The sequence below is a fragment of the Drosophila simulans genome, chromosome 2R (assembly GCF_016746395.2).
Source record: "Drosophila simulans strain w501 chromosome 2R, Prin_Dsim_3.1, whole genome shotgun sequence".
Lineage (NCBI taxonomy): Eukaryota > Metazoa > Arthropoda > Insecta > Diptera > Drosophilidae > Drosophila > Drosophila simulans.
The window spans coordinates 16,190,070-16,215,424 of NC_052521.2; the positions used below are offsets into that span (position 1 = coordinate 16,190,070).

Below are 25,355 nucleotides of genomic sequence, written 5' to 3' on the forward strand. Positions count from 1 at the left end.
GGGAAGAAGACGCAGAAATATTTGTGGCACTTTTGTTGTTGCCACAGGTTATATTTATAAAATTTCACCTCAAGAACGGCTGATCATCAAGCGTTCGAGAGTCGAGCAGAGAAAAACATTCATTTTCACTTCTGGCACGCTCGCGAGTGGACGTGCGGACCGATACGCCGATAATAGCTATAGCCCAGTTCGATTCCCATCCACCTATATCCACATATATATATCTATCAAGTGTATATAGCGGGGTGCAAAGATCTGCCCACAGATCTTTCACCTGTCGCGCTGTGCGTGAGGGTGCGACATATCCTGTCCAAAAGCACCAGTAATCGCGACGCGAGTGTTGATTCGAGCCAAGGCGGTAACACATCGTATCTCAGTTTGAAAGTGAAGTCTGTGAAAGTCCTTGTGCCGCCAAGGCATGCGAATAAATTTGCAAGAGTTTCGCGAAGCATCAGGAAATAGAAGAAGCCCACGCAAGTGAGTCGAACGGGGTGGATATGTCCTCATTTTAAACTCGTTTTTGGAAACGCATTCAAATGGAGATGAGCTCGACGCGCATTCAATGGCTGCTGATTATGTAAAAAAAAATAGGCGAGAAAACGGCGAAAGGCGTGAGAATCTCGGCGAGAGAAGGAGCTTGTGAAAATGTCACCTGGCTGAAAATTGCGCTTTCTCAACATCCCACCGTGTGCACACTCCCACATTTGTGAAAAGCTGTCAAAATTATTTTCATCTCCTTCGGCTTCGCGTTCAAAATTTATTAACACATTTTGACATAATCATGTATACAAATATATGTTGATGAGGATCTGTTATACGCTATATTACGCGCGTGTGTGTGTGTGCATATCTCATCAGAAAGCATGGCAATAATTTGCCCACACACACACAGGCACGCACACAGAGACGCACATTGCTCATACGCCGTGTTGCTGCCTTATTTTTAGTTCGATTCAATCAGCGACATTTTCAGAGATTTTCTATTTCCATTTCTGCTGTTTGTGTTTGTCTTTTGCCCGCTGCTCGCTTATCATTGATTGCTTTGTTTGCTTTTGTTTCGGTTTCGGTTTTGCTTTTGCTTGTTCCTTCTCCCATTCTCGCCTTCCATTCGGAATGTTTGTGGTGCGCTTTCTCGTATTTATTTTCATTTTCACACCTCTCACACAAAACAATTAATTTCTCGTTTCGAAATATAAAAATAAAAATAATACGGAAGATTAAGTGAGAGAGGCGTGTGCGGTTTGAATTTATGTGCTGCCTGAAAGTAGGCAACAGATTTTTTCCAGTTTTCCTTTAGCCTTATTGCAAGCGCTCGCCTCTTTTCATCTCACTTCATCTGCCCCTCAACCCCTTCAATCCTCCTCTCCTTTCGAGTGTGCTTCAGCTGGGCGGAAGTTCAAGGTCGCTGGCAGCATTAAAGAAGTGCCATTGCAGCACGCTGGCAATAGATATCCACCTAAACTAGTTTTGATTCGAATTTACTGGCCAACTTTTACAACTTAAATTAACAACTGCTAGAAAGTAGCGCGCTGGCAACTTTAAAGTAAATGTATTGCTTATGATTTCATAGTGTTGTCTTATTTGCTGTGTCCATTTATTTAAAAGTATTTTAAAAACGAGATACAGTTGTACACTTTTTGGTTGAAAATTTATTGTTTTAACAGACAAATAGCAGTCGTTTTACCGAAATCAAATATGGGAAAATAATCCAGATATTGTTTCCATTGTTTTCGAACAATTGAAGTTTTTAAGTCACTTGTTGCTTAAATTGTTGGTTCCTGAAATTTGTATTATGTTTAAACATTGCTATATTGCAAATATAATCGAATCATAAAATATACTTTGTCTGCAATGATACTAAAAACGAAATCATCATAAAATGTATGAATTGATGTATAATTTTCCATGCCACATTTTACGGTATCATTTTAGTAGCGCAACGAAGCTCAGAATTGTGCACATTAAGGAAAATTAATTATAAGGGAAATCGATGCAATTATGTGAACAATTTATATCTATTAAATTTCCTTTACGCGTTCGATGCTCAAAAGACCGACGGTGTAATCATGTTATTATAGTTTCGGAAATTGGTTTTCCATTGTTTAATTGTTTCCTTTGGTCGAAAGGAACTCGGCCACGGCAAGTTAATTAAAATGATCCACCTTCGCAGCCATATGCTCGACCCCAGCTGATTATTCATTAACCTGGTCAAGAGTGTGTGGCCCACCGAGGAGCTTATCTGTCGCAGTGCACAATAAGCGAACCTTAAGCGCATTCCGAACTTCATTATCTTCGACTGTCAACCGCGCCCACTCGAATCCCATTCAATACTATCCAATCCCATCCAATCCCATGCCATCCAATGAATTCCAACTTTCAGCTTCCCACCTTCATCATTGTTTTGCGTGCCGCAGCCTTTGAGGCCGTATAATTAAGTTGGCATGATGCGGCTTATGCGCAGCGTGTTAATGGCCAGGTAAATGGCTACTCGACCCCTCCACTCCCAAATTCACCGAAATCGAGCTAACCAATAAATGGCGGCTGATTCGATTGGTGTCGCCAGGTTGTCTCTCCCATTTCGCTGTGTTTCCTGTTGAGCACTGGCCAACAGCCCAATCGATTACTCATCACATTTGGCACTGACCATTGCCATTGCCTCTAAATTTAATATATTTTCCTTTTAATTTCAGCCAGCAGAGTTAACAGCCAAAGGAACAGGCCCCTTTCAAGGGCGCCTCGGATACCCAAGTAGACAATAAGAAGAAAACACCACTTGGAAACGTAAGTTATCACCGCTGAAATTGGAACGTCACAATACTTTGTAGTTTCTCTAGTATTCCTTTGGGAGTGCAGCTAAAATTTCAAAAAGTTTCGATTGCATCTGCTTCGCCGTCTGCTCCGTTTATTTATAGCCCAAAAATACAGTGCAGTTTTCTTTTCTTGATTTGTTTTTTTTTCTTTTTGGCCTAGGAGTGCAGACTGCAGTCTGTGAATTCCGGGCTAGTGAGTTCTATTTTCGGCATATTCCCATAGGGAGATAGAAAGATATATACAGAGCTAGAGGAGCGAAGTTCTGACCTTGAGAAGCATGCACAGAAAAAAACTGCGAAACTGGATATAGTTTTTTTGGTAAAAGTAACAAATGCTTATGTAGGGAACTTAAATTGTAAAAATATTAATATTAAATAATGTTTCACATACATTTTCTTTATATAATATCACACCGAATGCAATTTGTTGTTAATAGATACAGATAGATACTTTGAACATGCTTTATCCATTTGAGAAAAAGCATAATTGTAACTTTTTGGGACAACTTTTCGAATGGAATATGAAATTTTAGTTCGTATTGCAGCAAACTAATGGTTAACTGCTACTTAAGTTTAGGGAAAACTTCTGATGGAAGTAGAAACTTTTCACTTGGCACTGAGAAATGTTTCACTAGTTTGAAGGAACAGCGAATTCGAGCGATGTTCGCTCCAATTTTCAATGAAATTTATTTTTAGGGCCCGTTACAGCGAGATACACAAAAGCACACAAATAGCCCAGCAATGAGATATAGATGGAAAATGCCGGCGTGCGTCCGAATGAGAAAATCAGCTCAGTTGATGACGTCAAGAGTGTGCGTGCATGTATTCGTACTAAATGGAGGAAAATCTTTTCGGTTAATCCAATAAGTAGCCGATGTCCAGGTTCGAGGCGAGAAATGGGAACTCCATTTGGAAGTAACATGCAGTGCGAAGTACTCATTTGTATCTTTGTATCTCATTAATGGTGCTGCAGCCACACCGTAGATAAAGATACATACGCACGATGCCAAGAATATATTTTTGCGTTTGTGTCTGACGATCGCGCATTTTGTTTTGTTTCGCTCTCTGGCGATATATAGACGGTATATATCTGCAGATACACAGCGAAATCGGGAGAGAATGCCGCGGATTGTATATATATATTTAAAATATTGTAGACTGTTGCTCAGCTCGTGTGCTTGGCAATTTTCACTTGCCATCAGTCGCTTTTTACATTTCCAATCGAATTCTACTAGGCGTGTTGCCCAGCAAAAACTAAAAAAATATATAAGAAAAAAAACTAAACGACACCGTACCGAATTAGATATATTGAAAGTAAAGTAAGGCGAACGGAAATCGATTGTACTCATTAAATGAAAGTGCCCAAAAACGAGTTGAAAAGGACTGAGTTTTAAGGATTCTCGCATTGCCAAAACCAATTGCATTTTATGATTGCCTTCGAGTGCCGCTTTGACAGCAACAGCAAGGATTGCCAAATAGTTTCCCATTTCAATTGGTAAGTTGCTGAGGTTTCTATGTATTTCAATTTTTTTTTGTTGGTGATTTCTGCTCAGTTTTGGCTGACCCAAATTTCATCGAATTCATTTCAATTTTGTTGTGTTGATTTCAATTTTCAGTGCTTTGCGTTGATGATTTTCTGTCACCAACTGTCAGCAGCGCGAAAAGTTTGACCCATTTTAGTTTTTTTACATTTGGCAAAAAACTTTCCCAGGGTCAAGTGATTCGTTTCCGTTTCCCGTTCGCCATTTACTGTTTCCTGCCGCATAACTCGACTTAATTTTAACCCCCGCCAAGGTTAATGATTTTCTCGTGCTCTTTTTTCTGTAAACAAAACATTGAACAACTGTCGCCGTCAATTTGGCGTTTGAATGAAAGCAAAGAGCCGTGGGGAAATTCAAAGGAAACCAGAAAACACAGATTTCAGCTTCAAGAGCATTTAACATTTTCACGGATAATTGGTTTGGTATTTCTGAAAATCACTCACACAGCCCGCGAATGCATTCACCACTATATATATCCATAAATATGTATGCGTATATGTATGTATGTGTGTATTAACGGACCCAGCTGAATGACCTCTCCACCCTTTAAATGAAAATGTAAAACGGGGTGGCTGGATTTTGGTAGTTATGCCGCCTTCTGGTGGCTTTCATTATGCTGGCGAGCAGCTTTCGCTATTCATTTTAATCCTTTCAGCAGCGATTCACAAATGCAATGGCCAAATTAGTTTCGCCACACACTCTGCACTTCGCTCGAAACCAGAAAAAGGACCTCCACTTTCTAAAAGGACCACCCGTTTTGCCTTTATTTACCACGCACAATTTGCGAGAACGACAGAATTTCTATTCAATTTGATTTTAAGCGCATTTTCCAGTTAATTGCACTTTGTTCGCATATGTCGGTAAGCTCGTACATATATCCACTTTTTGCGATAGCTTCATTGTGAACTTTTGGCCGCATTAAATGGATGCTTTAAATATCCGAAACCAAACCGAGCCAAACACGACAATAATGGCAAACAGGCGCACGACAATTAGCGGTGGGCATCATGGACATCACGGTACCGATTCCATCCGCTACATCCTCATCCGCCCACACTCCCAGTTTATTTACGAGCAGGAAGTGCGCATTGGTGAGCGTTTTTGTGCGCGACACACGCGGCGTATACGCGATGCATATTGCCAGCAACGGCGAAATCGTATTTATATTTATACTATACTTCATATACGCGGCGGCTGCCTGCTTTTCTTCCCTCTTAATACGAAATGTGTGTCATTTTTATTATTAAAATCTCAACTGCGGCCAGCAATGCTCCCTTTTCCAAATGTGAGAAAGATATTGCAGAGTGCTGAAAAAATGTTGCAAGTAGCTTATGAAATTGTGCAATGGAAACTGATTTAAATATATGATTTATTGCCACACACAAATTTACTCGGAATATGTGCTGTTTGCTTGTGGTCGATTACTTGATGAATTATATGTCAATCAGATGGACTATTAAACATGAGTTTCATAAGAGTGCTGATGATAGTTTGTTTTCAACATATCCTTACTTAAAATCAATCACTTTCATCCGAACTATTTCAAAGATTCAAGCCTCTTTGGAATACAAATAACCATACATTGTTTTATTTAGAATAAAAAGTCATATTTATTCAACTATATAAAACGAACAGGGAATTCGAATTTGCCAAAGAAATGAATATTCATCTGCTGATTTATATAGTTCGCATTTTTATTTTCACGTCATGGATATAGTAAACATCATAAAAGTGAAACGTTTAATGCAAATATTTGTTGGCAGTTGAAGAGTGAATCATGCTGCGCGTTTAGCATTGTGAATCAGAAATGTTAAAAGGGTTTAATAAATGCAATTACCTACTTATGCGGACCATTCGCCAAATTCCTAAAGTCATTTAAACGTAAATACTTCTCATTATTTGGTGAACATGTTGACTGACATTCAAAGGAAGTCAAAAGTCATGTGCAGCGAAATTAGGGATACACAACGTATAGAGAATTTTCATCTGCGAGCGTCGCTTTCCTCGCTTTTCATTTGCTGATGAGGGCAAAACATGGGAGGGTTGGCAAACATCTGATACTGTTGAGCATCTCGGTTTCGTCTAAATAAACTTGTCAGATCCGCTTTTAATGAAGCAGCCATAAGCAGATTTGTGGCTTAGTGTATTTACCCGGGCCAAATGAAGCCGGCTCGCGACTTACGACAACGAAATGGTCAATTTATTGTATGACATTTGGGTGCTGGCTTTCAGTCAGTCCTGTGCCGTTGAGTGTTCATTCAAATGCAAGAATTTCGTGGCAATCGGATTCCTCCTGCTTTTCTCGATTTTTGCGTATATTTTTTTTCTTTTTGCGACGAGGCTTACCGGCTGACAGACGGTCTGTCGTCTTATGATGAGATTAGGAAGGGCAGGGAGTCCTGAATTTATAATGATATGAATATCAAATTGACAGCGCTTTTTGCGGTATAATCGAATCAGGTCTAATGACTGTTTTGCATTTGTTTACCCCACCACCGTCTTTTTCTCATTTTCATGTCAGTGAGCCATGGAGCAATTCGAGCAGCTGCTGACGTGCTGCGTCTGCCTGGACCGGTACAGGATTCCCAAGCTGCTGCCATGCCAGCACTCCTTCTGCATGGAGCCCTGCATGGAGGGGCTAGTGGACTACGTGCGACGCCAGGTAAGGCGATCATCATTAATCATCCCACTGTGCGAATGCATTGTGTGCGAGCGGCAATTTAAGTTATTGCCGCCGACGTCACACATCGCTGATGTACACTGAGAAAAATTGCCAAAGCAGTGCAATAGTATCAATGCTTGAGTTAAAACTTAAGGAATCTTCTCACAAATGAATTCTTTAATTAGTTAAAGTTTAGTTTAACTTTTAGCACCATTAGATTCTTATAGCTCTTAAATTTGCTTCAGTGTAACTGCTTAAGCTAAAATCTCGCATGGGAAATGAGGGAAAATACGATGGGTGGAAAAACAAAGAGGCGCCCAACAAGACGCCCCCGAAAATGTTGTATTTATCTTGCTGCTTGCGGCGCATTTGCGTAGATATCTTGTTGAAAAATTATATAGAAAGGCGTGGATATATGTAGGCTCGAATGAACCCACAAGTGTACGAAAGTGTGTATCTGTGTGCCGCGCTACTTATAGAGCGCCTCAGTCTGCGTGTATTTATAAATTTTGTTTTGGCTTTTGGCCAGCGCCACGCAAATAATTGGAAAGCATTTTCATTGTGTTGGCCAAACTCAAGAAAAATGCTATCCAAAAATAATATTAATAAGGGGGGGAAATCACTGCCTGCAATACCTGTCATGCGAATGAAAAAGCCATAACTGAAATGGATCTTTATGGCCAAACGGCGATGACAGGATATGAAGAGCGCACTCAAGATGCCTTCACATGCAACTAACGAAATGTGAAAGGTTTTTAAAGTTGCGAACAATTCTTGTAGATATAAGAGAACAATGGCCCTTAATAGTTGGCTTAGGGTTATGCAATTTAAATTCAAAGCAGCTTACTGCCAAAAGCCTGGTGCTCAACATTGTTTCAATTACCTTAAAAGGGATTTAGCATTGAATTAGCGCCTTGGGCCAATTATATCCTCTTGACTAATAACACCACTTCTGCGAATCGTTTAGGTGAAATGCCCCGAATGTCGTGCCGAACACCGGATACCCTACAATGGCGTCCAGGCCTTCCCAACGAATGTCACCCTACAACGGTTCCTCGAGCTGCACATCGAAATCACCGGAGAGCTGCCCGATCCCACATCAGGTAAATATGTTAGCCCTTTTTATTGTGTAAATGCCAAAAACAATGCAAATTTAATTCTCCCTTTGGTAATAAATAATAAATATTGGCTTGGAAATTCCAACCGGCATACAGATTAGTTTGCAAACGAAAAAAGTTGAGTGCACAAAGGCAAAAGGCAAACAAAAATGTTATTAATAAAAAGTATTGCCTTGTAGTCATTGTTGTAACTTTAATTAAATTCCACTAAATACGACGAGCGGAAAATTTGCAAAGAATGCCGATGGAAATCAAGGCCGAAAAACTATCATTTGCCATTATGTTTGGCTTTCCAATTAAAAAGTCAGGCGCTCCTGCCATCTGATAGCAATTAAAACTAAGCAAAACCAAATTGATTTCGTTTGAGCAATTTGCATTTGGCCAAAACCAATTGGTGGAACAACCTCCTCTTAGGCGTGACTACGCAATTCCATCTGACAAAACTTGATGGTGGTGGGTAAATATGCAAATGGCTTGCAACTTTTGAGCTGCAATCAGGATCAAGTGTGAGTTAATAAGGCAGACAAAGTTCTTAGCTTAACTATTGCACAAAAAGAAAATGAGGTGTAATACTATAGATTGCAATAAATCACAAAATAACTAAATGTTGGTAAACTAAGGCATAGACTTGACCTTTGAGGGTATACTAGATACAACTGATTAACAATGTCCTTTAAGCCAATTCGTTAGCATAGCTAAAAAATATTTACTGTGCATCCGAAACTCTTCTTTTTTGTACTCTTGCTGCACAAATTTCCTAAGCTATGCAAATGTGTGAAACAAAGGAATCCTTTTCATGTTATGGATATAGCAAGGACAACGAGCACTCGTACAACTTTCATGTGGAATTTGCAAATTCACTTTTCCATATGATTACATGAGAAAATACTGAAGCCAACTATTGGCACAAGGCACTCCGGCACTCCTGCATCCCTTTCCCACCATCTCCCGCTGGTTTATTGTCAACCAGGAGGAGAAAGCTGGGAAAACTACTGAGGGGTGTTCATCAGGCATTGCCAATGCCAGCAATTGATGCAGAAAAGTTTACTTTTTCAAGCTGTGACTGCTGCAGCAGGAGGACATCTACATCTTCATCGCCATGTTTGCATTGCAGCTCCATTGCTGAGGCTCGTTATTTGCATTGCCCCACTGAAGGCATCCTGTAGTCGACGAGCCACAGGATCCCTTGCCAAGGGATGTGACCCCCACCAAACGGAAGGCTCACCGAAAAAATCTTCAAAATACCCGAGCTTCCTACGATTTTCGAAATTTCTGATGAATAAAATAGCTTAAATGAAAAAGTGCAAAATATCAAGCCATTTCATTTGCTAAAACGTTTGCATGTGAAATTTAAGTGACTAAAACCATAGTTTTGAAACATTCAAAGGTATTTCTTGCAATACAAAGATTTTTTAAGCCTCAGTTTTAAGTCTCAGTGCAGAGATATGCACTCGAGTATAGCTGCATAACTGGCGCTTAGGTGCAGTTGATTTCGTGCTCTTGAAATCGCATTAGTGAATGCAACAGACATCCGCCTCGACATTTCCTCACACCCTCCAATCCGCTTGGCATCCATGGCATGTGGCAAGATTGTTGCCAAGAGTGCAAATTGATGAGCTGCTGCTGCCGCCGGCATACTTGGCATTTTATTGTCCAACCCAAGTGGGCGGAAAGTCATTTGTGTTGCCCCTTTTGGGAGTGTGTTTTTTGGCAGCCAGGTGTGATAAGTAATTGTGTTTCCCCCACTCGCCTCTTGCAGGTCAAATTATGGAGCGTTGCGGCGTTTGCTCGGAAAAAGCCTATCTGTCCCATTGCGCACACTGCGAGAAAAAGATCTGCGAGGACTGCAAAAGCGCCCACATGGACATTCTGCGGCGAGAGATCACGCGATTCAACTCACAGGTGAGCCATTTATCAAAATTACTTAAAATGGATTTAACTTAAAGGATGCTGTTCTTTTCCATATTACTTACTGATTCATAACCCATATCTCTCCATAGATCCGTCGCAGTTTGCACCGACTTCAGGATTCGCTGGCCATCATCGAAAAGAACACCATGAGTCTGCAGACAAACGCCATCAGTGTGACGGAGGAGATCGATGAGATCTACCAAAGGATCACCAAGGCGATCAAGGATCGATCAGACCAGCTAAAGGGCGAGATCGATCGCTATTTGGCAGTGGAGCTGCGCAATCTGACTACGCTGAAGGAGAATCTCGATCTGGAAATCACGAACATCACCAGCAACTGCGACACGGTGGACAAGTACATGAACGAGACCGTGGAGTGGGACGATTGCGAGCTGATGGACACCAAGGAGATCTTCCTGAAAACGGTGGAGTTCCTGCGTCACTTCGAGTACGAGAACAACGACTACAGTCGACGAGTGAGGTTCCTGGTCTCCATAGATCCCAACCAGCTAGTAATGAACCTGGCCACCTTCGGTGACCTGAACATAGCACCTCATTCGACGCCAAGTGGTGGTTCGGTTAGCAGTTCCCATCTGGCGCCGCCCAGTGCTCTGCAGCCGGGCTTAATGCGATCGAAGAGCGATCACCGCCTGGCCACACAGTTCCGCCAGCAGGAGGAGCGCAGTGGCTACAACGATGAGCCCGTGCTGGGCGGTCGCAAGTTCGGTGAACGCCCGCAGCGCAGTGCTACCCAGGCGAACAATGATCGCTATGGACGCAGTGGTGGCGACTACGACTATGAGAACGACTACGACAACGAGGGTTCTTCGGGCAGGGCGGGCAAATCCTCCCGCTTCCGCTCGCGTTTCGTGAGATCCCACCAGAACGACGACTCCGACAGCGAGCAGCAGCAACAGCAGCGGCAGCAGGAGCTCAAGGAGCGCAAGGATCGCGTCCTGGACAGCGAGGATGTGTCCCGCGGCCAGTTGAGCGGCATCATCCGATTGAGCGACTGCTCGCGCGTTGTCCAGCGCTTGGCCGATATTGGCAAGGAGAAGAAGGAGAAGAAATCCGATGCCGCTGCCGCAGCTCAGGCGGCCGTTCAAGCCGCCATTCAGGCTCAAAAAGCGGCCATGCAACGGCAGCAGCAAAAGAATCAGCAGACCGCCGCCGACGAGGAGGAGCTGGCGCGCCAGAAACGCAAGAATGCCGGCTCATCATCGACAGGTGGAGCAGCTACGTCGACGTCCAGTGGTGGTGGCGACACCGCCAGCGATCAGCGAGTGGCGGCTCTGAAAAATCGAGGAGGAGAAGAAAGCGATGGCAGCTCCAACCAGGCGGCGTCCCCAGTGCGTAATAGTGCGGCATCCACGACGCGAGCAGAGGTAAGTGTGAATGAGGCAAATACAGAAGAAGAAGGCGTGGCCAGTGAAAGCAGTGACAGCGAAGAAGAGGAGGAGGAGGAAGAAGAAGAAGATGAGGTGGAGGAGGAGGAGGAAGAACAAGTAGAGGAATCTGTAGAAGGGACTCCTAGGGAATTGCTTAACCTACCAGAGGAAGCTCTGCAACCGACCTCGTCTGAAGTTACAGAGGAGGAAGAATCCTCTTCCGAATACGAAGAAGTAACAGCCACTGAAAGTGAAGAAGAGCAGGAGGAAGTTGAAGGAAGGGTAATCGAGATAGAGAGTCAAGATCTCCCAGTGATCAATGTACTTCCACCCGAGAATGACATTACGCACAAAGTGGAAGAAAGCCCAGTAGACCACATAAGCAATCAGGAGCTTGTGGAGGAAACAGATAAATCTACCGAAGAAAGTCCAGAAGAAGACGAAGAGGAGGAGTACACAGAAGAGGAGATTGAGGTCACGGATGAAGAGGAAGAGGAGGATTGAATTGAGTTACAGATACAGATAACACAATAGTAGGTCACAGTCAGAAGATTCTAAGGACGAATATTTTAAATATTTCTTATCAAAAATTATATATACATAAGAAGTATACACTTTAAGAAAAGGAATTTACTTTCGTGTAGATAGATATCAATTTACATATTACTGAGTAGACTGTATAGTAGGGATCGCTGTCACTGTAGCCTAGCTCAGTATTTTACCCTTGTGTTGTGCCAACTCCCGCCGAAAGAACTTAAAACGATAATTGCGTATACGCCATGTGTGCTTCGTTCTTTATTTGTGCTCCATCGTTCACACTTCCCCTCCGCTCCGTAAGTGTTATCCTTGTTTTTTTTTGACGATCCTGTCGAAGGAGCAACCTAACTAAACTGTTTATCGTTACTTTTACTGTTAATCTTACCTAACCAAAAACATTTCCTCTGAACTTGTCCCATTATGTTTGGTTTTTATTTATTTTGATTTACGCAACTGGTTTTCTGTTCTTGTTATTTTATGTGTACGTTAAGCTCAAGTCTTTATTTATTTATTATGATTGTTTATTATTTTTTCCTTTCCGTTTACTTACGTTTATTGTCTTGTGAGCGCCTTTCACCTAATGCTGTTTTGGGTCTGAACCTTTTGCCTCTACTAAGTAATTTGAATGCAATGCAAGGTAAAGTTTCGACCCAAAGCTCGGACATCAGAATTGTACAATATTGTATACAAATATATGGATATATATTTTTTATTTATGTAGCTTAACATCCTTTACCTTATCGTTAGTTAGAGACTGCACAAAATTTTAAAGCAAATAAAGCAAACAGAAATTACAAAATTCCTTTGATGTAACATTTATTTTCTTTCGAATCTTTCTTTTTCTCCCCCTTTCTCTCTATATCTATCTATCTATCTATGTCTATATTTACATATCTCTGCGAATCTCTCTTGCAAGTGGAGAACCGATGTGGTAGTGATGTTAATTTGCTTAAATGTTACTAAATTTCTTTGGCAAATGGTGTCGAGCTGAATAAATCGCAGACCCTGGTCAACAAGATATACATCTCTTGCGTTTTTCCCAATTTATTTGCTCCCGCTCTCATTATAATGGAAACTTTTTCAACCATTTCTTTATATTTTCGTTGCCGTTTTGTTGGTTTACAATTTCTGATGTCCGCTGTAAATATCTCTGTTGTGTTTGTATTTCTTTACCCGCCTCCTATATCCCCACCCACCGTTTTTTCGCCTGTCATGCATTCACACATTGTTGCCACGCCCCCTTCCTCAGTCAGCCGCCCACCGAAAATGGCAGACAGAGCCGGGTTCAATGGCGAATATTTCACCATCATGCGAGTGTCAGCGATGCGGCTGCTTCCGTCAGTTTAACAATGTTTCCAGCTGCCAGAGTGTGCGTGTGTATCTGTGTGAATGAATATACCACACACTATATACGTGTACATATATACATGGAGTTGTGCTTTAGTGGCATATGCACGCTTGCTGCATATTTGTCTTGTTTTTGGCATTTACTGAATGGGAATAGGAAAAGGTTGTCTGATCAATTAGGAGCACATCAAAGGAAGTGGATGAAATATCAAACGTAATGAAAAGGCTCGTATGTCGGGCACTTTGTGTTTCTACGATTTTTAAATTTTTTATGCTTTCAAGTTAAAGCTTATACAGATTTTGCTAAGGAAAATGTAGAGAAATAATAACCAAGCTTGGGCCAACTTCAAATTAAGCCAATTTAGTAAAATCATTTATATAAAAATTGCTTGCTAGTCACTCTATAAATATCTAAAAATCGACCTAGAGCTAACACTTAGTATATTCAACGTTCATGGTACATTTTAGTTCTTGTACTAATTAATTTTTACTAGTATACGCCAACATTTTCGCATAGAGAAATGCCAGTTGCGAATCAGTTGCTCCCAATAAATCCCAAATTTCACTAGACACCCGCCCATCAGCAATCCACATCTCAGCATCGTCATTTCTATTTCTCTATCTCTAAATCTCTCTATTTCGCATCTGCATCGCATTCGTTACTCGTTCCGTCGCTTGCCAAAACCGAAATCGAACTAACTCAGACCGCGAGCGCCACAGACTCTGATGCAACTCCCACTCCTACAATCCAACAGTCGAAGCCGCCCGTTTCCGCCCAGGTGGCAGCGGTCAAGAAGACCCAAAGATCCGGTAGCAGTGACAGCAGTGCCTCCACCGAGAGCTCAGCAAGTTCGGCGGCAGCAGCGGCTGTGGCAGCCACATCCACATCCGCAACTGCTGCGGCACCCGCAACATCCAGCAGCAATTCGACAAGCCAAAATGCCAAGGCGCCCAGCTCATCCAGGTATTCCACTGCCAGGGATACCACGGCAGTGCCGGAAAAGAAGCCCTTTGTGAGTCGCTTCCTGCCACAGCATAGCACCGCCAGTACCACCAATGGCTCGGCGGACAAGAAGAAGGCAGAGTCCAGTTCCAGCAGCGAGGAGGAGACCAGTTCGGAGTCCGAATCCGAATCGGACACGGAGACCAAGGCGAAAAGCAGTGCCACCAGCAGCAGCACCAATACCAAGTCCACGCCCAGCAGCGCGGCTAGTTCAACCACGGCAGCCAGTAGTTCCACCGCTGGTGGATCCTACCGGGATCGCCTGGAGGCCCGGCGAGCATCCCGCGATGACAGCTCATCGACGGCAGCGGGCCGCAGTAGCTATGCCACGCCCTCGAGCAGCGGCTATGGGAGTGGCAGCAGCACCACCGGCGGACGCACACGAGCGGTACCAGCGCCACATCACACAAGTGAGAGCGAAGATCGCTACGGAAGCGGCACCGGAAGCAGGTATTTCCACCCAACATCCCAGTATAAAAATTCTAACGTTTTTTCGTGATTTCGTAGTTTCTATAACCGACTAATTTGCATGTTTAATGAGGTTCAAATAATATGAAAAACACATATGGTTATCCGCACAGAGGATAAAAACTTTCACTGGTTTCATGGTACTTTCTATTTTTTGTGAAAGTATACCAGACACTTAATTATTATTCGTTTATACATACTTTCTTGAATTTTTCTTTTCGTCCGCATAAAGTACTTCCCATAGCAAAAAGTATGGTTTTAAAACTTATGAATTTTTTCTTCTCTGTGTAATAGCTTAGTAGCTGCCGCTCTTTAACGAAAAGATAGAGATACATATCTGATGGGCATGGAAAATAAATTGTGTGTCAAATATTGCAGCTCGGTAATTTATTGCCTCGTTGTTTGCCGCACTAATTGAATTACCTGCAAAAAACACGGCCTGCTATTATTTACAATTTGAACTAGGTAATCAGTTGCATACACGACTGCAGAGCGGCTTTAATCGATACGCCTAATGGATAATTGTGTTTGGTTTGGTTGCGGATTGGTTACCCCACGAGTTCCATGCGTTTAAATGAGTGCTTCTAAGACTTTCTTTTGTATCCCATTGTATCTCACTGCTGCAGCTTTGTACAAGTGCTCCGTGCTGGCATTAACATGGCATTGGCCACTTTGTTGCTCATACGCCTGGTGTGGCGTCTAATTGTCAAGTTCATAACCTTCACATAGCAAAACGACACACACGCACACACAGACACAGATACACCCAAGCACAACATGCAATTCCCGGATAGGTAAACACACACAGTACACACCGTTCTATCACTCTCTTTCTCTTTGTGTTCTCTATACAATGATCTTTGCAGTGCACTGCCCTTTAGCATACCGTACATAAGCAGACCCAGCCGGGCTCGCTACCGAAAGCGACTTGCCGATGTCTAGCCCGATATGTATACTCTATACAATATATGTGAAACTCAGGCCAAAGCGACTCGAATTCAATGCAATTCATAGTTCAATTGTTTGTTAACCCATAACGATGAATGCGTTTTGAAATATGCCCTAAAGTACCAATCCCCCGCCTAACCCATGCCCACTAAGCCAACTCATGTTGAACGAGTGCTTACCCTATTGATTATACATTTGAATGTTAGCTGAAAATAAAATTGAACAAGTTCGCCAACTTGAGTACTCGGAGTCACCTTCAATGGGCAAATAGATTCGTGAGGATGGTGCCTTTCAGAAAGCGCCACTCAAAGGGCTGGAAATTAACTTTACTTCTCGCTTTCCCGTCCGCCCGTCCATCCGTCCGGTTTTCTGTTTTTCCGCCTTTATGTCTCTCTGTCAATACCCTTTTCAAAGGGATCAATTCCGAACGGTTCAGGCCCGATGCGATGCGAGTCCTTTGTGCCTGGGCGACAAAAACTTCTTTAATTTTACTTTTGCACGACAACAAACACCGTACCAGAACCCTTTTTCTTCTGCAACAAATCTAGCGTAATGTAATTACAACAGTCCTTCGTCCCTCCGCCAATTTCGCACCCTATCCCACTGCCACTCCCACATCCACCTAATCACTCTCACTCGCTCCTACTACCCGGGAACAATGCGATAAATTGCTATTTGCCATCCGTCCGAGTGGCAGCATATATATATATTCATTTTCCAGGAGTCCATCAGTCAGTCTGCCGTATTTACTCTAGGTGTTTGTTCAGTGAGAATGAAGCTGGATTTATGCTTACACGAGAAAGCAAAGGTTTTCAGCCATATAAAAATACTGTTTTAATTGGGCAACTTAGAGCTGGAATTTCTAAAAACTAAAATTCCTTCAAAGAACCAATCAAAATCAATATCAATTGCACCGCAAATCCGATTAAAAAGGTTTTCGAACATGCGCATCTTGTGATTTTATTGTGAAGGTATATAAATATTATAATATGCGGCAATACGACATAAAATTATTTGTTCAATGTGAATTAGTATTTCAATGATTTTTTTCAGCCACTTACTACAGACTTATATTCTATAAAAAGTATAGCCTCTCATCGGATTTTATGCAAAGTAATAAACTGATTTCATATAACAATACCAAGCAAAGAAAAACGTTTATACGAGCTTTAACTACCCAGCATGTGTTCAGTGTTTTTATGATAAGTACACGCAGTAAAATAAAGCCAATATTTAATATTAGGCAGCAGGTATCGGATGAACGTCGCATTCGAGTACATAACTTCCAATTGTTTAAGCTATTTTTTATCGTTGGCAATTAAACAGTGTAAACAGGGAGTCAGTGGCAAATTTAAGCCATTTTTTTGTGCAAAGCGAACTGCAGCAAAAAGTGTTGCCTACTTTTTTGGGCTGCCTGACGATACTGCCTGTTGCTTTTGCTGTATTCGCCCCATTTTGCGTTGCGTTGCCTTTCTGCACTCGTACTCACCTAGATTTAAGCATTTAATTTATGTTCTTTATCCGTGCAACGGTACTCGTTGATATTTTTGTAGTAGTTGTTGCTTTTTGTGTTTCTTAACCCGCCCAACCACCACCCAGCAACATAAAAACACACACTGACACACAGGCTAGGACGCCTTTTGGCGCCATAATTTCACGTACTTAACCGAACTTTTCCCAACTACTTTGTTTAACTTTCGATAATGCGAAATGTGTATTTAATTATAAACTTTGTGCTCGGGTTTTGCGATATTTAATAGAATTTAATGGCCAATAAATGCGACCTACACACACAACTATAGACACGGACCTAACCTAGTTAAAAGTTAGTTGATTAAGCGGGATTAGTCTTAATTGAAAAATGAGAAAAGAGACACACAGCAACAGCTACGGCAAAGGCAAAAACACACATCTACTAAGTTAAAAGACTGTTGCAAATTAAGTATACAACACCAAAAGACGTAGATCAAACCAAACCAAACCAAAACCAAAAACCAAAAACCGAACCGAATCAACATTTTTGCAGCTACACAAGCCGCTTTCTAAACAAGAGCAAGAGCAGCGCCATTGTAACGCAACCTTCGCTATCCACGCCCACCGCCTCCTTCGATGAGGATGCCACCGGAACCGGCGACGACTCGGACAGTCGCTATGGAACGGGCCGCTCCAGATACTTGGCCATGAAGGAGCGACGCACCCGACTGGCGCGCAGCCGCTCGTCCCATCAGTTTGGCAACGATGACGAGGATCTGGATGAGCCGGTGTCCCCCACCACGGTCTCGCCGTCCGCTTACCTGGCCTCAAGGTGCGCGTGAGACACCAGATCTTTCAGCTAAACACCTGACCAATCCCCCCAAGCTATTTGGGCTCACTACTCATGCTAGCAAGCCGTAAACCCAAATAAAAATGATCCCACAAAACAAGTGCTTGTTTTCAGGATCTGTGTAGTTTTGGCTGCAGTTTGTTTGCCTGAGTACGGAACCTTAAATTGTACATAGGTTATTTATCGGCTGTACAAATAGATATTTATATTCCTGCCGATAATATTTTACCGTGCGCTGGGCGCTTTCATTGTGCGTGTGTGCTGTCCCCCGGTTTATATTTGTATTTTTTCTACCACTTAAATTGAAAATTACTTTTACATTTGATTTTATCGTTTTTATATTTTTAAGTTGAGTTTCTGTGCGTGCCACGTCCGAAGTTCGCCACGTTTTGTTCTCGTTCATGTTGCACTCTAGACTAATTCAACTTTTTAGATTTACTTTTTGGTTATTTTTATTTTCTGTATTTTTTTGGTTTCTATTAGTCATTTACCTGTGGTTAAGAAGAAAACAAAATTCTGCGCGTTTTTAAATTAACCGAAATTAACCGGAAATCAATCAAGAAGTTTCCCCTTCTCTGAATCTCTCTGTACATACGCAGCACTAGTAATCATGCACCAGTCTCATGCAGATCAGTTAACTGAGAAAGGAGTTGCTCATTAAAAATTTGGAATATATTTAAATATAAAAAAAATATTCTTATTGTCACAAACTTTGGAAGAAGAAATATGGTAGCTATATAATAATAAATTAATTGCTTGGGTAGCTCCTTTTCTCGGTTGAAAGCGCCTCATCCAATTCAAAATCAGTCAGAGCACTCAGCACCACTCCATCTCACCCCATTCCCTGTGGGCTCGTCCCCGTAACCATGTGCTTAATATCCAAAATGCTCTTGCAGGTACAGCGGCTATGGCAGCAGCGATCTGTCCCGCAGCCGGTCCTCCCACGCCCTGAAATCGCGCGACAACTCCCCGATCACGGATCGCGGAGCGGGATCGTCGCGGTCAAGCGGACTGGGTGGCAGTTCGACGACGGACAGCAAGGACGGTGAGGCGCTGAGCTCCTGGGCGCGGTACCTGAAGAACAAGTACGGCAACAAGAGCAGCAAGGACTCGGCCGGAAGTAGCGGCAGCGCACGCGACACGCACGCGGGCAGCTCGACTTCGGCGGCGGCGTCGTCCTCGCATGCGCACGGCTACGGAAGCGGTACGAGCGGCTCCAGCGGACGGAGCACCGCCAGCGATGTGTCGCGGCGGCTCAGCCTGGGATTGCCCCTGCGTCAGGCCAACGAGCTGGCCTCCTCCGACGATGACGGGTCAAAAAACGGGCTAGGCTCCCCTACGTCCCCTACGGTAGCAGCAGCAGTGGCAGCAGCCGGTATAACCGGAGCGGCAGGTACTATCCCTAAACAGGTGTACCTGCGCAAGCGCCAGCAGCTGTTCCAGCTGGGGGGCCGGGGGAGCGAGCCCGGATCCTTCACATGGCCACGCGGCCTGGCCGTCGGCCCCGACAATAGCATCGTGGTCGCCGACTCCAGCAATCACCGCGTCCAGGTCTTCGACTCCAATGGCATCTTCGTCAAGGAGTTTGGCGAGTACGGCAACGGTGAGGGCGAGTTCGACTGCCTCGCCGGAGTGGCCGTCAACCGCATCGGCCAGTACATCATTGCCGATAGGTAAGTTAAGGGGTAGCATACGACGTAGATAAGTTTAATGGGCGGAAAAATTCTAAAGTTCAACGTTATATATAGATCTTATTCACAAAATAGCTTTAGCAAAGTCCTGGCTATGGAAAAGTAAAAATTGATATTGGCTTGGCTACTTTGGCGGTGATACTTAATCTCCGAGTGGGTGAGCATCTGCTGGTGGTCAGTCTGTGTTTTAATTAAGCCGAAACAAAGGCGAATGATTAATTCCCGGCTTCCCTAGCTCCTCCTCTAATTGGCAGGGCTAAGCGCATAATAGCCGCGTTAATGAGAAACATGTGCCGGTTCAGCTGGGCGAGTGCGAGTTTTTGGCGCTTCTGCACATGTTATCTGCAACCTTTTTACGAGTGCTCCTGGTATCCACGCGCTTCCAGCCCCCACGTCCCAGATCCGATCACCCAGCCTCCGGCAGCCACTGTCATTGTTTGACGCAAAATCTCGTTAAGCACCCAGAGCCGGGGTATCCTCATTGTGCGAGTCAACTTTGATTTTGCACGTTAAGCGGCTTAGACCTAAGCCCAACACCCATCAGCCCACGCCGAACAGCATCCACCACCGTAACCCACGGCTGAAAACCAAAAATCCACGTCCAACACCTTGGAATTCCAAGGCGTCGCATTTTGGCTGGCGACCCGCGAATCTTTTTTGGGGACCCGTAATGAGATCTCTCTTTTGGCACAGGTTCACAATTAACGTGGGGAATTCACCGATTTGATGGCCCTATAAATTGGCCTGTTAGGTTGAACATGAATGAAAAGAAGGTACACGTATTGGTGGAATTTGGAGAGTGAACCAATAAGAATATGTATTATAGTTTATAAATGGTTTCAAAACGTGTTGACCTGTGTTGTAGCATTAATGAGGCACTATATATTTCAAGAAAATAAGTAAGTTTCCTCTCTTCTTACTTTTCGCTTGCAGATACAATCATCGCATACAAGTGCTCGATCCGCAAGGACGATTCCTGCGCGCCTTCGGTTCGCAGGGCACCGCAGATGGCAAATTCAATTATCCTTGGGGCGTAACAACCGATGCACTCGGCTTCATTTACGTGTGCGATAAGGAGAACCACAGAGTGCAGGTGAGGAGGAAACGGAGGATGCACCCATTTGGGCCGGGTCCCCATCCTTTTCGCAGCCTTTTTCAGCTCGCCTCGCCATCTTTGGTCTCGATTTGCATGCAAATATTTATATATGCAGTGCGGCAGGTGGAAAGTTTTGGGCGGCGGAGAGGCTCGAGCCTTGCCCAATTTGTCACACTCGAGCTGCACCATCCAGCAGCAATTTTCATGGGCTTAACTAGCATATATACATATACATATATAAGAGAGTATATTTCAGTTTTTGTGTACTTTGACTGCATGGTCCATCCTTTCGAGTGCTCCTGCCCATTTCAATTTGCAAACTTATAACGAATATTCGCATTCGTCAGGTTTTCCAATCCGATGGTTCCTTCGTTGGCAAATTCGGTTCCTGCGGCCGTGGCGAGGGACAACTTGAGCATCCGCATTATATAGCCGTATCGAACACGAATCGTGTGATTGTTTCCGATTCGAATAACCACAGGATTCAGGTGAGCCAATAACACCCGGTTGCCTCTGGTTACCTCAGGTTGCCACCGGTCCCTTGGGCTTTTCATGCCTGTCTGGCCATGTGAACAATTTTAATTAAAATATGCTCACCATCGAGATTCATTCGCAATTTATTTGAACTTCCTGCACCTTCCGTGCCTGTCACCTCTTTCCGTATCCGTATCCGCAGATTTTCGACGTAAACGGCAAGGTCCTCTCCACGGTGGGCGGCGAGGGTTCCGACGATGGCCAGTTCAAGTTTCCACGGTAAGCAAATCGAATCACCATTTTTAATTGACAAAGTATTGAGGTCACACTTCTGTTTTACTTTCCTCCACAGCGGTGTGGCCGTGGACGATCAGGGCTACATATTCGTGGCCGATTCTGGCAATAACCGCATTCAGATCTTCAATCCGGATGGCAGTTTCCTGAAGACCTTCGGTTCCTGGGGCTCCGGCGACTCGGAGTTCAAAGGACTCGAGGGAGTGGCCATCATGTCGAACGGCAATATCTTGGTCTGCGATCGCGAGAATCACCGCGTCCAAGTCTTCTGATCAGAATCCACGAAAATACCGATACAAGGAAAACCCATTGCATTATCTCATCATTAATCGACCATTTTTATTTTGTCTTTAATTAATATTGGTTACGAAGTGCCAAAGCAATTAATGTCCCTCTTTCTACGCCTAGAAATTGTGTCAATTAGCAATGGAGGAAAAGCAGCTAAAAAAAATCGAAAAACTTTTATGTTAAACTAGAGGAAAAAAGAAAACTTTGAATAAAAAAGCGAAAACTCGCCAGAGTTTGAGTGAATGAAATTTTCGTTTCCTTTTGGGTATATACGTACATTTTGAATGGGGGGCCCAACTGTTTATTGCTGCATTCAAGAATTCCCTAATTGAGATTTATCTGCGTGCAGCCCAACAATTTCCAAATCTGCCGTACGCCCCCTGGTTTTCCTGCCCCCGGGCCACTTTATTAAATTAAGATGTTCTGTGCTAGCAAATTGCAAACTTTTTTCGGAGCTTTTCGCATAAACTATTTGCCTCCAACTGCCAGCTGCGTGTGGCGTGTATAACAACAACAACAACAACGGCAAACCTCAGTGGCAACCGAATTGGTAGCAGCAACTGTGGCAGCTACAGTTACAGGATTTATATGTTGCCGCATAAATTTGTTTGCCGGCAAATGTTGCGCATACGCCACGTATGTAGTACAAATACTCCAACGCAAATGTGTTAGATAAAAAAGAGACGGGGAAGGCAAAAAGTCATCTAAAAACCAATCAGGCAGTTTAAATACTCTTCAAATTTTATCTCACAATTAAGAATGTAGCCAAGTTACAGCTGAAATCCAAATAAATCAACTAATTAAAAACTTCTAACTAATTTAATTATTCTTTGGCTGTTTCAATTAATATAAAATGGGCTTAAATCTTAATAGCATCATAATTAGTATATTTTTTAATATATTTAATTAGTAATTGATTCCCGTTCAATCTCCAATTAACCGCTGGTGAAATATACCCATTTCTTAAAGTGCTCTCATATCCATCCTCTGTTTCCATCGTATTCACACTTTCCTCTTACAAATGACGCAAAATGTTGCCAGGATAAGTGAGTTTTATGTGATTAAAATGCATGTGAGTGCGAGTGGTTGTGCGTTGCGAGTTGCGATGAAAGTTTATGGCTTACTTACTACAACTTATGGCGCCCTTCAACAGCTACATTACACCCTTATCCTCTTTCCCCGCAATAAAATTCTTTGATTTGCAACAATTTGCAATTAACCTTTGATTGACTAGACGTAAATTCTTTGATAAAGCCGGCAATTCCGCTTTACATCCAACCCTCTGGCCATTACCTTTGTAATGTGACAGTTTTGCCTTTCAATTAGTGAATACAATTTGCAGCATTTTAATCAACATTTCGCATCAATAGAAAAACGCGACAAATTATGGGTGTGTGCTGAATGTCTGTGTGTGTGCAACGCATGCAGAATTTAAAGCACAAGAACAATTTGTTAAAGTGCCCCGTAGTCAAGTTTCATGCTGGCTTTGTGCTTCTCCTCCCATATTCTACAATTTTATGGCCCGTATGGGCGTGGCAGCTGGCAGCTACAAGTAGCGACATTTCGGCACATTTTACACAAAGAAAAAATAGTGATTATTTGATTTTATAACGAAATTAACACTAAAATTAAAGAGAGAGTCGAAGTGGTTAGTTTATATAACATATATTTCAGGAATAAATATATTTCATATAATCAAAGTATGAAATTTGATATTTCATTAAAATTCGCTTGATTTATTATGTCAAAAATTCATTTCCTGTGTAGTTTCCTTGTACTACACAGTTTCATGAGCAAAATGATGACTTCGCTTCGGAGGGAGTCAATTTTTATGAGTTGTAATTTTTATTTGCCATATTTGCATGTGTCACGTGCCGTCAAACGAAATTTACAAATTTCATTTAAATTAACTATACGAGTGGGCGGGGCACTGGGCGTTTAATTGGAACACGTTTGACATCGGGCGATGGCGGCAACTTAGCTATTTTACGACGGCCAAATGGCAGGGGCTCATAAAAAGCGCTCCTGATGGCGTTGAGCGAAAACTTGGAGCGCCGTAAAGTATGCAGCGGCAAGCTGAAAACTTTCAATCGCCAACGGGGCGGATGAGCGATTCTAAGCAACTTTTTTGGAAAGCTTAATCTTTTTACTATCGCTGGGCAAAGTTGGACAAGTGGCTAGGTGGCCGTTACTTGTGATTTTCATCGCCAAGCGTTTGATTTTCATTTGTTTGCCCATTCCGGCTCCTATTTTCGACCAGAGAGAGAGAGAAAATCAATCCGCTGAACCACGCAATCTGAGCGCAGCACCAACCTCCTTTTAAATGAATCTGAATCTGACCCTGCTGTGCAATTTTTATGGGCATTCGATTTTGTTCGCTTGTTTCTGCTCGTTTTATGAGCTGGTAAAAGTTTATGCACCGCCTCGAATCCCAAACCTTCACTATAAACGTATACTACGTACACATAAATGTGTGTGTGCACTCGCTTTAAGCGAAAGTTGCATAAAAGTGAAAATTGTTCAAGTGCTCGGACGATGGGGTTTAGCGAGGCAGGGTTGGGCATTCTTTTTGTTTGTTTTTTATTTGGCAGCCGGATTTGGTTTTTGGCTTACATTTCAGTGCCAAAATAGTTGTAGGTTTATGGTAAATGGAATGGCAAATGGATTTTTTAGTTAGATATTTATACATGCATCAAAAGCAGGGTGAAGAATAAAATGTGGCTGGTGGAGAGAACGTATTGGCAGCCATTTCAGTTGGCTCAACAAGTCCACAAACAACGGCCATTCAGTGGCCTGGAATGTGGCTTTGGGATCAATTAGTTATTCAATGTTTTCTGACGTAACGTCTCTGGAAACCCGAAAAGGATCAATTAGTGATTCAGTGCGTTCAGATGGAAAATCCTGTAATTGGTTTTTGTAAACACTTTCGGAATCTTGATCAGTCCCAAGCCAAAAGAGAGAATTACATTTTTCATAGTGTCCTTTGCATTGGAAGCTAGCTACTTTGTTAGCTTGAAAATTTCAAATGTATTTTCTGATGGGAATTTAATAGGATTATAAAATTAGTTTACTGCTTAAGCGGGTCATTAAGTTGACCCAGTTAGTGACTGTCGGTGACAGGTGTTCCCACTTCCTGCACCTTTCGCATTTCATCATCCTTTTAGTCGGCTTTCAAGGGTAATGCAGGCTTCGGTGCACCGCAATAGTCGTGTCCTGGTTTAATTTCTCTAAACATGCCCATTGTTGTGCCACTGGACCCAGCTGTGAACGGGTGTTGGTCAAAATGAAAAACCCTTTTTCGCTTATTACTTTTATTTTGCCTGGTTGCTGGGCGTGTTCCTTTTTTTCTCGTTTTTTTTTCAGAGGGGAGTGCAGTGGTCTTATTTCATTTTTTTAGGGTGTTTGTCTCGTGCCAGTGCACAATAAAAATTGTGTAAAGAGCAGAGCCATTGAGCT

The 25,355-nt window shown here is 42.9% G+C and overlaps 1 protein-coding gene across 11 annotated transcripts; it reads left to right on the forward strand.

The window, feature by feature from the left end:
- Positions 1–89: 89 nt before the first annotated feature.
- On the forward strand, positions 90–22,101 carry LOC6735207 (RING finger protein nhl-1). 11 transcript variants are annotated; one of them, XM_016168450.3, is made up of 13 exons: positions 93–477; positions 2,691–2,781; positions 6,873–7,013; positions 7,981–8,116; positions 9,891–10,033; positions 10,132–11,904; positions 14,070–14,767; positions 17,760–18,038; positions 18,953–19,729; positions 20,681–20,840; positions 21,191–21,331; positions 21,520–21,596; positions 21,670–22,101. In XM_016168450.3, the coding sequence occupies exons 3-13, from the start codon at positions 6,879–6,881 to the stop codon at positions 21,881–21,883; spliced, it is 4,533 nt and encodes a 1,510-aa protein (XP_016028485.2). In that variant the 5' UTR covers positions 93–477; positions 2,691–2,781; positions 6,873–6,878; the 3' UTR covers positions 21,884–22,101. The 11 variants fall into 11 exon arrangements, with proteins under 11 accessions (XP_039147368.1, XP_039147370.1, XP_039147369.1 ...); XM_039291426.2 differs by having other exon boundaries at positions 95–477; positions 10,132–11,427; positions 14,019–14,767; XM_039291429.2 differs by having other exon boundaries at positions 95–477; positions 10,132–11,427.
- Positions 22,102–25,355: the final 3,254 nt, after the last annotated feature.

What these genes read in the sequence shown, in the direction of transcription:
- LOC6735207 (XM_016168450.3), top strand. Translation starts at nt 6,879, where the DNA reads ATGGAGCAATTCGAGCAGCTGCTGACGTGCTGCGTCTGCCTGGACCGG. An exon ending in GGAAGCGGCACCGGAAGCAG is followed by an intron (nt 14,768 to 17,759) that starts GTATTTCCACCC and finishes ACATTTTTGCAG; the next exon opens with CTACACAAGCCGCTTTCTAA. An exon ending in GGCCAGTTCAAGTTTCCACG is followed by an intron (nt 21,597 to 21,669) that starts GTAAGCAAATCG and finishes TTTCCTCCACAG; the next exon opens with CGGTGTGGCCGTGGACGATC.